Below are 14,510 nucleotides of genomic sequence, written 5' to 3' on the forward strand. Positions count from 1 at the left end.
AAGGGTTAATGTTAATTCAGTGTTTATAGCCCTTTGTTCCAGTTTCCCGCCTTTTCAGGATTCATTTTGCAGCTCTCCATAGGTCGCCATTGCAGCCCAATGCAACCTTATGGAGATTCTGGCGATTTGGGCCCGTTTCGGTAGAAGACCTGCAGGTGGCGCCCGAGAGGAGGAGCGGCGGTTCCCCATTGTAAGTCAATGGAACATTAATTTAAATGGGGATTCCTCGACGCCGACCTCCAGGAACGGGTTGGCAGCCATCCAAACCGCAGACCGCAAGAGCGGAAACATTATCTGAAAAAGAGCTTTGATCACACTGAGTTCTAGTTCAAACACAATTGGCGTGGGAAAGTTAGGTTCTAGGGCACCCAGAAATAAAATTATTTTTGCCCCTAGACCCTAGGAACCCCCACACTCGACCACCACCGGGTCCGGGAATGAGGGATCCCCGTAAAGGGTCACGCTCGCCACGAGGGTCGCACCATTGACTCTAATGGTGGAGCGGAGGTCCCATTGAATCCAATGGCGGCGCCAGGCCCATGCATTTCCTATGGCGGCGCCGGCCTTATTGATTCCAATGTGGGAAAAGCCGGAGTATGGGCAAATGTGAAAAATTGTGGGTTTCCGATAGACTTCAATGGCGGAGTTGCTCCATTGAAAGCCTATAGCGGCGGAGCCCATTGACTTCAATGGCGGAGTTGCTCCATTGAAAGCCTATAGCGGCGGAGCCCGTTGATTTCAATGGGAGAGTGAAAAGCAGAGATTTTTTTTAGTTAGAGCGGAGAATCCTGCATTAAAGTTAATAGGGGATTTAAACTTGTTTTTTGTATCTCCGGTTCTGGGGGTCATGGTAGGCTGAAACTTGACCACTATTGCAAAGGTCTTCCGGCATGAGGACCTGGCAAATTTCAGCCATCTCAGACCCACAGAACGGATTATTTTAATATGTGAAGATATTAAAGAATGAATTGTATTTTGGGTCTGGTATAAAAACTCAGAGCCCATATGGTATGTTAATGCTCAGGGAAGGAGACAAGTGGTCTACAATAAACCCCTGATCAAAGACGCCCCCACCCTGCGTGTGTATGCAAGCACAAAGGAAAGCAGGACGTGGATACTTTATGTTAAGTGTTATGTTTCACACCTAGGGACAAAGGCTTTCCTGTCCAAAGCAGACATTCAGACGCCAGTCTTGTGGGAGGGGGGCTAATGAAATAAGCCCCTGATTAGAATAATATCCACCCAGTGGGCAGGTATTACAGTGCCCCTCAGGTGAGGTGGCAAGGAGGGATTGGGTGCAGATAATTGTTCTCCAATGACTTGCACTCAATGCCAGAGTAGAGGAGTGGAACTCCATAGTAACGAGTGTAAGCTCTATACTCAGTGTCTTTTCGTGTCTTCAACTTTACCAACTACTTGATGCCTGATTGCTGTATGAATTGTTAATCCTGTTCCTGATTACTTCAACATCCCAATCCCTAAGTAAGTGTTATTTCTTGTCTGTTATTTGTATATCTTGTGTGTTCACATTCTTTAAGGAAGAAACTATATTTATTATATCTAAGTCGTGTTCAATTCAATCCAGTTATTTGGTGTATATTATATCCTATCACAAGTTACTGTGACAATCAGCTCTCCACGAAATTGGGGCCGTGTTTAACGGTATTTACAGGATTTCCCAGAGAGTGTTGAACGCAGTGCCCTTCCAAATGGAGCTTCCTGCATCACTCAAGATCCCCTCCAACGTTCACGTATCCTTACTGAAACCGGGCATCAGGAACCAGTTTTCCAGAACTCTACCCCCTCCTGCTCCTATTTCTGTAGATGACCAGCCCAAATATGTCGTCCAGAAGATTTTGGACTTCCGTGTCTTGAGACGGTCCCTGCAGTACCTAATCGACTGAAAGGGATATGGTCTGGAGGAGAGGAGTTGGGTCAGGGCATCCAAAATAAACTCTCCAGCATTGGTCAAGAGATTCCACAGGGGGTTTCCTACCAAACCCAATTCGGAGTCTGCCGCTAAAAGGAAGGATTCTATAAGGATCTCCCAACATGGCCGCAGAGGCAGGATGTCTGCCTCATTCTGGATCTATATAGGATCTCCTAACATGGCCACCGAGGCAGGAAGTCATTCTTTCATTCATTTTCATTCTTGATTTATTGCGTGCACCTGCCTGTTCCCTTTTATAAAGCTTTCCCCCCCTCTCTTCCTTGCCTGTGGCAGGTTCTGTCTCTCTTGTTCCCTGCTGGAAGATATGTCCTACCTGCCTTGTTCGTTGCCTGTTGCCGACTACCTTACCTTGACGATTCTGCGTTCTCCAGCCCTGACCTCGGATCTGTGAACCTTACTATTCTGTATTCTCCAGGCCTAACCCCTGAACAGTGACCATGATTATCCTGCCTTCTGCTGCCCTCACCTCGGTCTGTCTCTACTCTCCAACTCTGCCTAGCTAGTCTGTCTTCTGGACAGTGCACTGTGACATAAATGACCATAACAATAGGGGATCCTTGTGAGTTCTTACTTTTGCTCATCTATCTAATGCTTAATAAAAATGATTTTACATTTCAGAAGAATGTCTTTCTGCAACTAAGAGGAAAGGCGATAAGCTCAAATATGGCTCATTGTACCCTAAACTCTATGGATGTGTACAAGAAAACACATCCTAATTTTTCTTAGGAAAAAAAAATGTCACTGAGGAAGCCAAAGGCGAAACGCTTCTGACTAATTTTTGACACTACAGGCCACCGTAGCTGAAAAGGATTAGCTCCACTTGTCTCTAAGACAGCACTGCTACTGGTGCGCATGCGTGGGAGCGGAGCTGCAGCAAGGAGTCAGTGAAGTGAGGAACCGGACTGTGCACGAGCCCGGAAGAGTCCCCTGCCGATGCGGCTTGCTGATGTCATCTCTTATGCCGAAGCAGACCCCACACCGATACCTGGTGATTCAGGAGATAGGCTTGTGGAGTCTGGGATGCATTCCATTTCAATGCTACATATCGCTGGCTGTTTGTGAATTTGCAATCTCTTTTTACTTATTGTTTTAAATAAATGGTTTTACACTATATCTTTTTTCTTATATTTTTAGACACCATCAGGAACTTTTTCCCATCCTTTTGAGGAGCCACTCTTTGATGTGAGTGTACTTTTTCCTATAATAATCAACACAAGTTATATTTTGAATTTACTCTGACCACCCCTCATTGTGGTTTATTGTTTTAACTTCTTGTTTCATGTGTCCTGGAACCACGAGTGGAACCATGTGCCGGAGGACCCTTTTTTTCCCCTGACTGACATTGATTAGAGGACTATGAATCACCTCTAAGAACTCTGGCAGCAGGACTTCACTGTGTGTGGGACTGAATATCTACTGCTACATCTATATACGGTAGTCGCTACTATAACCCCCTTTCTTATATCTAATTTTTCTTAGCAGAATATATTCTATCATTGCTATATAGACAATATTTTTCTATTGTGAGAAGATTCAGAGGCATCATTAATGCAGTTTATACACAGACTCAGTGCAACTGGGTCCAGTATAAGTCTCATTTGGAGACACAGATTTTTCTTACATGATTGTTACAAAGATACCTATAAGTTGAATACTCACATCTTTCATAAAGAAACTGAACAGAACACTGTCTTACTTGCATCTTTCCACCACTCTATTCTACTCAAAAGAGGTCTGCCTTATTCACAGCTTATTAGGGCACTTGCAACCACAAGAAATATCAAAGATGTACTGGAAGCCTTGTCATGTATGGGTCAGAGATTTATTCAAATGGGGTATGATAGATGTGAGCTCAGTTAAACCATGCAAAACGTCCTCAGAGAGATGGCAATTACTCTATCCAAAGCCTACTACTCGTTCAAACAAACTTCATTTTATATTGCCATGACTTTTTCAACTGAGACAGGTTATATCAAAAAGAGCATAATCAAGCATTGGCACATCCTTACGTGATACCAGTATGGGACATTTTCTTTAAAGAGCCCCATTTATTTTGCTATAATCCCCTTAGACACATTTTAATCTGATCTGTAACTGTTTCAGAAGCCTATGATATATATTTTCTTTAACTGTGCTTGCAATGTCTTGTATATAATGTATACCCTGTTCATGTATGTAACTGTATTTGTAACCATGTATTATTTGTCTTAACTCTATGCCCAGGACATACTTGAAAACGAGAGGTAACTCTCAATGTATTACTTCCTGGTAAAACATTTTATAAATAAATACAACTTTGTTGTGATAATAATTGTATCTGTGTGCTTGTTCAAGGTATAAAATTAAAGTGATGAGAGGGAGAGAGATGAGGGGGGAGGAGGGTTAGAGGAGGAGTGGAGGGATGAGTTTGGTTTCTTAGATTTCCCGAGTAATACCAGGTACTTTCAGCGAGTATAGTATAATATCAAGGCTTCTGCAGCGTAAATACAAAATACAAATAACAAAAATGATATATTGCCAATATTTATTAACAACTAATCTCTATCACACTACAGATGATTAACCATGTCTTTAAATATCCTAACAGACTGGCACCAGGTTATATTAATAAGGATGAGATATAGTACCAAGCATGATCCCAGAGAAAACGTGTGTTTTTTTACAGGTTGGGATTTACTTAAGCGAAACCAGGCTAAAATTATTGACAGATGCACTTCCTCTTCAGAAATGAATTCTTCCGTTTAAGAAAACTTCTTTTAAAAAATTCTATTGTATTAAAATTGCAAGATGTGCTTTCTATTTTGCAACAGAATAGCAAGTAGAGCCTTCTTGTGTTGCAGCTTTCTTAGGATGAAAACGGTAAAAATGAAAATAAATACTGTCATTTAATTAGCAAATTGGATAGTATTTTTAGATTGCATAATAAATACATCTGCAAGTATGAAAATGTAACTTGACGGAAGTCTGGCAGCACCTAAGTGCAAACATTTCGACCATTCTGATAAGTATATTTATTGGAGCATTCTCACTAGTTGAATATTCTGAGCATTATGATTGGTACTGGGTATGTAAAGGACAGAAAAAAGGTTAAATACAATTATAATATACAGTAGTATATTTTAAAGATAATTAAATATATTTGTGAGGCATAATTCTTGGTTTTGTGGGGTCAGGTTGGGTTAAAACTTGTCAAACTTTGTTTCTGCAATTGTTCGTGCTTCTTAATTTTTTATCTATTGATTTTGCACATGCGTGTGACACCTTTTATCAGAACCGTTCTTACAACTGACTAAACTACAATCCAAAATGAACATCAATAAAAGGCAGAATTGGTATTCTTCAGTTGAAAATATATCATAGAGATATACACAGAAAAAAGTTGCTTGTTTATTGTACAATGCTATTGATAGTGTCTTTTTTAAAGTTAATATATTGTTTTTAAAATCAATCAAATTTATTTTAAAAAGGCAGAAATAGAAAAGAAGAACTACAATAAGTATATGCCAGATGAAGCAGCGCCCCCTACCCTGCCTCTGGTGTGGGGGAGCTGGCGGTTAGATGACCGGAGCTCCGCAGGAGGTGGCGGTGGCCATTTTGAGTATAGCGCATGCGCAGTGTGGCGAGGTGCGCCTGCTCAGTGTGTAGGACGGCTTCGCAGACACGGGACTACACGTTTCAGAATCCCTAGAGGGAGGGCTGCCCATGTGGGGCAGTGCCAGCCAATGGGATTTGCGCAGGCAGGTGGAAGAGGATATCTTTCGCGCACGAATAGCCTGCGAGTCAGTCGGGCGGAGGGCGGCAAGACAGTAGGTAGTGTCCAGGGAGCAGTGCCTCCTAGACTAGGCCTAGACCTTGCTCCCTTAGGCCCAACCTAGGCCCTGAGTCAACCTAAGCCAAGTGTTGTAGGGAAGGCCTCAGATAGGGACTCATCCCATTAGTGAAGAGTACTGTACTGGTGACAAGATGGCCACGCGGCGCCCTGGGACCAGGCCACAGGACCCGGAGACATTCAGATGAGACACTCCAGCAGGAGCTCACCCAACGAGGCAGATCAGGACCCTTAGGAGAGAGGGGATTTGTGTTGGAGGCCCCGCTACGTGGGACATGCACCAACCCATTGAGACAAGCAGCACCTGGGTACTGGAGAACCCAGGCAGGTATCCAATGTTCACCTACATCCACAGGGTGTAGCACTACCTCAAACTTGGATGGGGACTTGCTGGGACAGGACACCAGGGGTATTGGTGCCGCGACACCCTCAGTTCTTTAGGGGAACCGCCAAGTGTTGGATCATTGGGGTTATCTTTGGGTATAGTTATCGTGTCATATGTGTGTAGTATTATATATAGTAGGCCTGCACAACATACGGCCCGTGTGCCTCTCTGTGTGGCCCGCGATGACTCCGGTCGGGCGCCAGTTAATTAATAAAAAAAAAAGTTTAAAAAATGGCGGCGATTCCCCTCTCGGCGCGCATGCGCAGGGCCCGCTCCCCCCCCTCTCGCAACGTGGGACGGGGCGGAAGTAAAACAGCCAGCTCCTCTGTGGCAGAGGATTGGATGACTGTGGTGGAGCGGTATGTGCGTGCACGAGCGCTCTCAAGTGCCCCCAACTCGCAAGTCAAGTCCAAGTCTCTACTGCAGCCAGGTACAGTGGTGGCCGATCTGAGTCTAAGACGGCTAGATCCGCGGTTCTAAGATTATCCCGGTTAGGTGTGTTTTTTTATCGTTTTCGCCCGGAGTGAACTGCATTATTTTCGCGCTCGTGATATTAGCATGTTATTCTCGCTGTCTGCAATACTGCAATGCCGTGTAAAAACTCAGGGGGGCGTTTGCGAGCTGTTGTCTTGGAAGTCTAATACCTTCGCGGCTCAACCTACGCCAGTACACAGTCTGTGTGTGCGCGCGCAGTAATTGTAAATTTGCATATTTAAAGTATACATGCATTTGCAGTACTGTGCTGCTGTACGGTATGTCACATTTGAAAATTGTTGAAACGCATAGGCGTGTAAAGTACTGTAACAGTGTCACATTTCGGCATATATAGCGCTCTCCCCTCGCTCAGGATAATTAACTGCACTGCAGGGTATTTCAACTTCGTATCTTCTGTGCAATGCAGTACATCTCTCCCACACCATTCCTTTGAACGTGTGTCTGGTTTCAATCACATTCCTGCTTGACAGCCGGAATTTACTGCGCATGCGCCTGTAACTTCGCCCACCACTTCTTGCTTGCCTGAGTGAATGACCAAAAAAAAAAAAAAAAAAATTTATTGTAATTTTTTTTTTTTTTTTTTCTCCACAAGAGACTGCAAAACCCATCTTACTGTATTACGATATTCAATCTGTGCTGTAGCTTTTGGAAGCCGGTGCTGGTGCATTGCTTGGCAGCGACTGTCGTTTCTTGTTGGTTTTAACACGACCCTTCGCATTTTGCCGTTTGCATATTCATAGATACAGGAAAAAGCCGGTGATACACACCAATACCCTCCAACAAATTGTGGCTCAATACGATAAAAAGAGGGATCGCTACATAACCTTTTCCTTATTGCACGCTTCCACGTATGAGGAGCTGGCAAAAATTTGTAAAAGTCATAGTTTTCGATAAAATACTGATAAGATGGCAACAGTTGTTCAAATTTATCATCTGTTGCATTAATCGCGGCCCATATCAAATACGCGTAACTACTGTCGGGTTTTTGGAAAACGGGCTGCACTTGAACACTCATGGCGAGCGGGTCTCTGGAGAATACTGTAACCGAAACTGGTCTTTGTCTTTCTTTAATATGAAAAGCCTAAATTGATACACTTTTGCAACCTCTTCCTTCAGTCTCAAGGCCAAGTTACAATAGCACATTGTGGTATCTTTTTTAAACGAAACACCTGCAAGTCGACACATTACTGAAGCGCATGCGCATTACATTTCATGAATATCTACCATCTGGCGGACACGCGAAGAATTGCAACCTATTAAATCCGAACCATTCTCAATAAACGCATCAACCGCGCGTCAACCGCACATGACCCGCGCATGAACCGCGGCTGGGAATGCAAAATGAATGCGGCATGCTCCAGGTGAAGTGCGTCGCATTCCAGGAAAAAGCCAGGAAGAAAACGGCGATGTGTTAGACTGTGTGTGTGTGTATGTAGATGTGTGTATATGTGTCCCCTAGGAATTATACATTCTTTTGATTTGAGGTGTATGGGGGGTGATTTGAGGTGCAAGGGGGGTGATTTGAGGTGTAGGGGGGGGTCATTGGAGGTGAAGGGGGGGGTCATAGGAGGTGCAGGGGGGGTCATTGGAGGTGCAGGGGAGGGTCATTGGAGGTGCAGGGGAGGGTTATTGGAGGTGCAGCGGAGGGTGATTGGAGGTGCAGCGGAGGGTGATTGGAGGTGCAGGGGAGGGGGGTGATTGGAGGTACAGGGGGGGGATTGGAGGTGCAGGGGAGGGCGATTGGAGGTGCAGGGGAGGGTGATTGGAGGTGCAGGGGAGGGTGATTGGATGTGCCGGGGGGGAGATTGGAGGTGCAGGGGAGGGTGATTGGAGGTGCAGGGGGGGAGAGTGATGGGAGGTGCAGGGGGGGAGAGTGATGTGAGGTGCAGGGGGGGAGAGTGATGTGAGGTGCAGGGGGGGAGAGTGTTGTGAGTTGCAGGGGGGAGGATGATGTGATGCAGGGGGGAAGAAGGATGTGAGGTGCAGGGGGGGTGGGATGTGTGTGGTGTGCAGGGGGGTATTGTGTGTTTGATGTGGAGGGGGAGTATTATGTGTGTGGGTGAGGGGGAGAGATGGGGGTATGAGGGATAGATGGGGAGTATCGCAAAGGTTGATAGTGAGGGGTTCTGGGGGAGATATATATGAGGATGATGATGATGAGGGTGCTGGAGGAGAGATGATGATGATGATGATTTTATCCGTGCGGCCCAAATATAGCAGCGCGCATAGTTTCCCTTAGGCATAGGGAAAGGGGACCACACATATAAAAGCAAAATCACCCTTTAAACATGTTCAATCGACCTACAATTACTATACCAATATCGTTAGTATTCTAAGAAATCTTAATCTTTATTTACTTACTATGAAATAAGTCAAGTAAGTATTGTAAAAGCTATAGATGTGCAACATTTTCACAAAATCTTGTAAACTAGGCAAAATGTACTGTACTTTATTTTGTGATAAAAAATGTGGAAATCGTCAAACATCGCAAACATTTTGCAAAATATTAAAAGTCAAGGTGCACGTCATGTGGCCCATTATACACTGCCATTTTCGCAAGATTCTGTTGCTATCAGACAAAAAATGCAATTTTTGAGCAATCACCAACATTTTAATCCAATAAACATACCATATCGCTGCTTTAATGTCATTTTGATTCACTTTAAGTAGAAACATTAACAACATAAAATAATGTGACGATCTATACAGAGTAAACAAATCTTAAAGAGGAGAATAGTCTATCAGAGAAATGCCAACAATGCCACATCAATTATGAACTTGATCTGTAATATCATAGGTAATACAGTAGAGGCAACTCTTATTCGAACAAAAACCAGTGGCAATTTCCCAAAAAACCCAGGAAACACCCAGGTACATTCTGAATACATGCCTTAAACTTTCCTTAAACTAGCCCCAGCATTTCTGCATTGATTAATGGCCTATCAGATTAACAGCGGGGGTCCCTGGCAGTCCCATTCAAACTGAATTGGAATGCCAGGGATCCCTGCTGTGTTAATCCTATGGGTCGTTAGTCAATGCAGAAATGCCTTAAACGTGCCTCAAACTAGCCCAGAACATACCCAGCACATACCCAGCACATACCCAGAATGTAACCCGGCTAGTTTACGGCAAATGTTAGAATAAACGTTGCCTCTACTGTAACTAATACTGTTGCCTAAATTGTGTTAAAGTATCAAACCTAGATTTTTGGCAGATTATCCGGATACGAATATTCTAAATGGTCTGAAACATATTGGTGGAGACACAGTATGAAGAACGTATCAGTATCAGAAGTAAATTACAGCAGGTGGTTCTACTTATAAAAACTTCAAATATTCTGCATGTTTGAAATAAAATAAATTGGAATCTCTACAGGTTTAAAACTCTACAGGTTTAAAAGCTCAAATCTACAAGTTTAGCAATGATTAAAAATGATTTAAATGAATGTGTGAGATTCAGTGCCTGAACAAGAGGACGAAGACTGGGTTCCTTCCACAGTTGGGAAAAAAATTATACCCACATGTATTGGAAAAGAAGAAGGCGGAAGCAATTAAAGTTCAGTCTATATTTGTTTAAAGGCAGTGTAATGCGTCAAACAGCAAAGAAAATTAAGGACACCTATATTTTTATTTTAAAAAATCCAGCAGAAAGACAAAAAATAACGGAATATCATCTACAAAACAAAGATGATTCAATCGAAAAGTAAAAATTATTCTATCAATGGAACAATATAAATTGAAAAGTGAAGGGAACTGAGAATAGATCCTTAAGGCAGGGGATAAGCAAATCTAATATTCTCTCCTTTATTGTGAAAAAAAAATTCAGACTTGCCATCAGAAGATAAAATTGTAACTATCTCAATATTTTTAACTGGAAGTAATGCAATGTATAAACAATATAGAGAAATGATTGGTTTAATAACAAATCATAGTGAAATTTGGCTAAACTTAAATAAAAGATGAGAATATGTTGAAAATTATGACATTCTGTAGTGAGCCTGGGTAAAAACCTCCCAGAGCTAACATACTTTATTTTAAAAGGAATGATATAAGATGGGTAAAAAAGTTGGCAAGAAAACTCACCCTTTTTATGAAAATTGGATTGAGGATACTCCACAAGTAAGAAATTTTCTCTTGTCACATTTGAGAAAATCCTTATATTTTAGTTTTTTTTTTTTGCTATACAGATGTAGCCAACGTTATTGCAATCTGTGGTTCGCTGCAGTGGAACATAGAGATTTACTAAGGGTTTTGTACCCACTCCTAATGCAGAATACCGCATTGTAATATGGAATATCTCAGAATTTCCATAGAATCAATAGCAGTGATAACACAGAATATTACAGAGTATCCCACCATAATGCGCTTTATGGTAAATTAACCACTGCTAGATCTGTACACAACACACAAGCGTGAGTGAGAAGGGGCAGGGCTGCCATGCAATTTCACACTACAGGTTGCAATAATAATGACTACATCTGTATGTGAATGTCTACATTTTGTCATGAATATGAGAGAATGTGGTGGTGTCCTCCCAAACTCTGAGATTTTACCTGCTGGGCTAGATGGCACTTATGGAAGCACCGATTAATCACAAATTAATAATGACCACAAACTTAGATTGGGGTTATTTCATAGTTTGGGAAAGTACAGTACTAATGTTCAGGTGTATAAAGGTGTCACAATTCAAGGCAGGAAATACTTAAATTGATTAGACAATTATTTAAAAGGGTAAAGGAAAACTGACACCGCAAAGTCAAGTTCATTTTAAAACTAATAATTCTCAGTAATGTTAAATAATTGCCTATTAAGTCCTGGTAATCAGAATTAGTCTTAAATAATCATTACCAAAGAACACATTTTAATTTATTTCTTGTTCCATGTTGAATAAGGGTATATCATGTTTAAAAATCCAATAAATAAATGTGGTTTTCACCAGTTTTCCCTCACTTCCTCACTACTAGATCTTTATCCCGGGCTACTCGTGTCTCAGTTCATGCCAACCATCTCCTAATGGCCTCTGGGTTCTGTTGTTTACTTTGTGTTATGTTAAAACATATATACCGTATCTACAATGCATCACAAAAATTTAGTAAATCCAAATGATTTTTTCTTGAATATTATCATACAACAACAACAATTGGATGCATCCAACTGTTCTGATCAAGGGCATGGGGTGTAGACAGAAGCATTAACTGTTTGTGCTCATTTGAGACAATCTGAATTATGTTTCAATTTATTGTTTTGTGCTAATGTAATGATCAGTTGATCTTATTAAATATATGCAATTATGGGGTGTGTATAATAACAAATGTTTGCTTTTCTATGCTACTGTAGTATTGGAACCAGTGGAGTTTCCTTTTGATCATTGCACACTGGCTTTCACTGTTATTTTCTTGGCCACAACTATTTTTCTTTTGTTTTATTTTAGTTATTTATGGGTGTTCATTACAACCTTTTGTAATACACTTGAATGTTATCTAGATGAATGATGGACCTATAACGACAAATAAATGTGTTATGTATGTGTTAAATTGACAGTTTGAAAGTAAAATCTGAAGAATGTGGACCAGCTAGAGAAAAAAACAAACTACATATTTTCTTTTTTCTGGCATAAGTTCAACAAAGGAAGAAAAATAAATAGTTGCTACAGTATAAAAACAATGACTCATTTTTGCCATCTTTTCTAAACCTTACTGTATGATACAATATATATTGACCACAGTCCCATCATATTTCTACTGTAAGCAACTAAGTGAGGTATAACTAAATTATGTATGTCCTCTGAGTTTATTTTGGCAATTTGGTATTTTATTGGTCTTTGCATTGATTGAGCAGAGTGCGGAAATAGTCGCTGGAATCTAGAAGTTGATGCTGATTTATAGAGTGTCAGGTTTAGTATGCCCCTACTTCACATTCACGTTCTTGTAGTTTGTACGTCTATTTTAAGGACTAACAGAGATCGGCACCTGTTTTCTCTGATCTGTGGGGTTGACAGATTATTCTCCCATCCCAATGCAGCCTCTGCATGCAGTTTCCTAAGACTGTCTCGCTTACTGAGCATAGCACAGACGCTGATCTCTAGAGTTTTCCTGAAAACAATTTGCTTAATTGGAAGAAGAACCAAAGTGCAGCAAACCTTGGGTTCTTGATTTGCAGCTTCACAGACCATCAGAGTGAGCTATGGCTGAAAGTGGTCATCATGAGGATCCCAGCGAAGACCCTGCAGTGGACGAGTTCAATGACATAATCAAAAACAGATCTGGTAAAGTTCATCTTTTTTTTTATTAATTAAAAACATGGTAGCTGAGATGCTCAAATAGAATAGTGTTATAATGCAATCAGAGCAAATGTTTGCCAATTTTGTTGTAGCCTTTTTTAAATAACTAAGTTGAATCTTGTTTTGCATATCTGAGATACAGTACCTTATTTCTAAATCAACAGGCAGGCAACACCAGTTATTGGAAACTTTTTAACACTTTACGTAAGACATAGATTACCATTAAATCAGAGCGTGCAATGATGCTGTAATTATTCATGTTGATTAATACTAAATAGAAATGTCACAGATCAGGACAAATTAATTTGAGTTGCAGATTAGAAATTACCATAGTTGCACTTTTAATTGAGTTGAAATGAGCAAAGTAAATAGCAGCAGGATGGCTTGTTTCTGTATTTATTGTGCCTGGCATGTGAAGTTATAAAAGTGACACCCCATGCTTTTGTGTAGTGACAGATTTGCTTGTTTTCATGCCATTTGTGTAATGGGGCAGGGCGTTAAAGCTGTAACTGGAATGAACTGTACTGCTTCCCGGTAAGATACTATTTCAGATGCCATAGCCTCACTCAGCTTACTTTTGAAAGTAGATCAGCATAGTAATTTATAGACCATTCAACGTTTAGTTTATTTACAAGTTCAGTTAGCATGCTATATAAGGTTAAAACATGTACTATGCCATTTTTTCAGTTAACTACATTTTCCTGATCAGACATACTCAAAGTATTATATTACTGACAAGATAAAGCATACCTCAACAAAAACGGTTGTGAGACATTATCCTTTTGAAATACAGTTCTTTTATTGTGGTGACTTTACTCCATTTCTGTTAATGGAATTGTACGATAAAGTTGCTAGAAACAGGTGCCATTAAAAGTAAAAGGATTATACTAAATACATTAAAAACAAACTTTACAATTACATTCAAAACATAAATGTGCTTTGATATTTATTTACCCACACCTTTTCGTACATTGACATTTGCCTGCTGGTAATAGGGAAAAAACAACCACATTACTTTTTTAAACCACTTTTACCACTGTTTAAACACAGTAAGCCTGTATAAATATAATAGTTTCCTTAGAAAGATGTGGTCATCCTTAGGCCGTGCTTATAGTGCTGGCGACGGCGACGCGACAGATGACGTCACCCGTCGCTGTCACCACCCGTGATAGTTGTAATTTGGTTTTTAGCGACGGTCACCAATGACGTCACCAAAAGGGGCGGGCCACGGTCTCTGATTGGTCACATGTGGCGACTGTCTCTAAAAAATCAAATAGACCCAGCTGCCAAATGTTTTGCCTCTCCATTGCCGTCGCGCTTACTATAAGCGCTGGCGTCAATATATTTGTTTTTGAGCAACGTCACATCGCCGTCGCAAGGCACTATAAGCGCAGCCTAAAGGTTAACATAATATTACTGTACACTGTATATTGGGTTGAGATTAGGATCAAATATATTTTAAGATTAAAGCATTTGATTATCATTGAAGCTTTAAATGTTACAAGAAATATAAATACTTTTAATTGACTGATATTTTTAAATTGCCAATAAAATGCATCCATCCATTAAAT

General features: G+C 41.0%; 1 protein-coding gene and 1 long non-coding RNA gene across 3 annotated transcripts in view; one reads left to right on the forward strand and one right to left on the reverse strand.

The window, feature by feature from the left end:
* LOC142489464 (uncharacterized) overlaps positions 1-14,510 on the reverse strand; it is a 64,218-nt gene that overhangs the window by 37,536 nt on the left and 12,172 nt on the right. For both annotated transcript variants that reach the window (XR_012799867.1, XR_012799866.1), the window contains exon 2: positions 12,799-12,882. This is a non-coding gene — a long non-coding RNA (uncharacterized LOC142489464). The remainder of the gene's footprint in view (positions 1-12,798; positions 12,883-14,510) is intronic.
* The window catches only part of DMD (dystrophin), a 2,761,517-nt gene continuing 2,759,671 nt past the window's right edge, over positions 12,665-14,510 (forward strand). The window contains exon 1 of the mRNA XM_075590265.1: positions 12,665-12,924. Coding sequence (XP_075446380.1) covers positions 12,843-12,924 — 82 coding nt within the window. The 5' untranslated portion in view covers positions 12,665-12,842. The remainder of the gene's footprint in view (positions 12,925-14,510) is intronic.

The sequence above is a fragment of the Ascaphus truei genome, chromosome 3, assembly GCF_040206685.1.
Source record: "Ascaphus truei isolate aAscTru1 chromosome 3, aAscTru1.hap1, whole genome shotgun sequence".
Classification (NCBI taxonomy): Eukaryota; Metazoa; Chordata; class Amphibia; order Anura; family Ascaphidae; genus Ascaphus; species Ascaphus truei.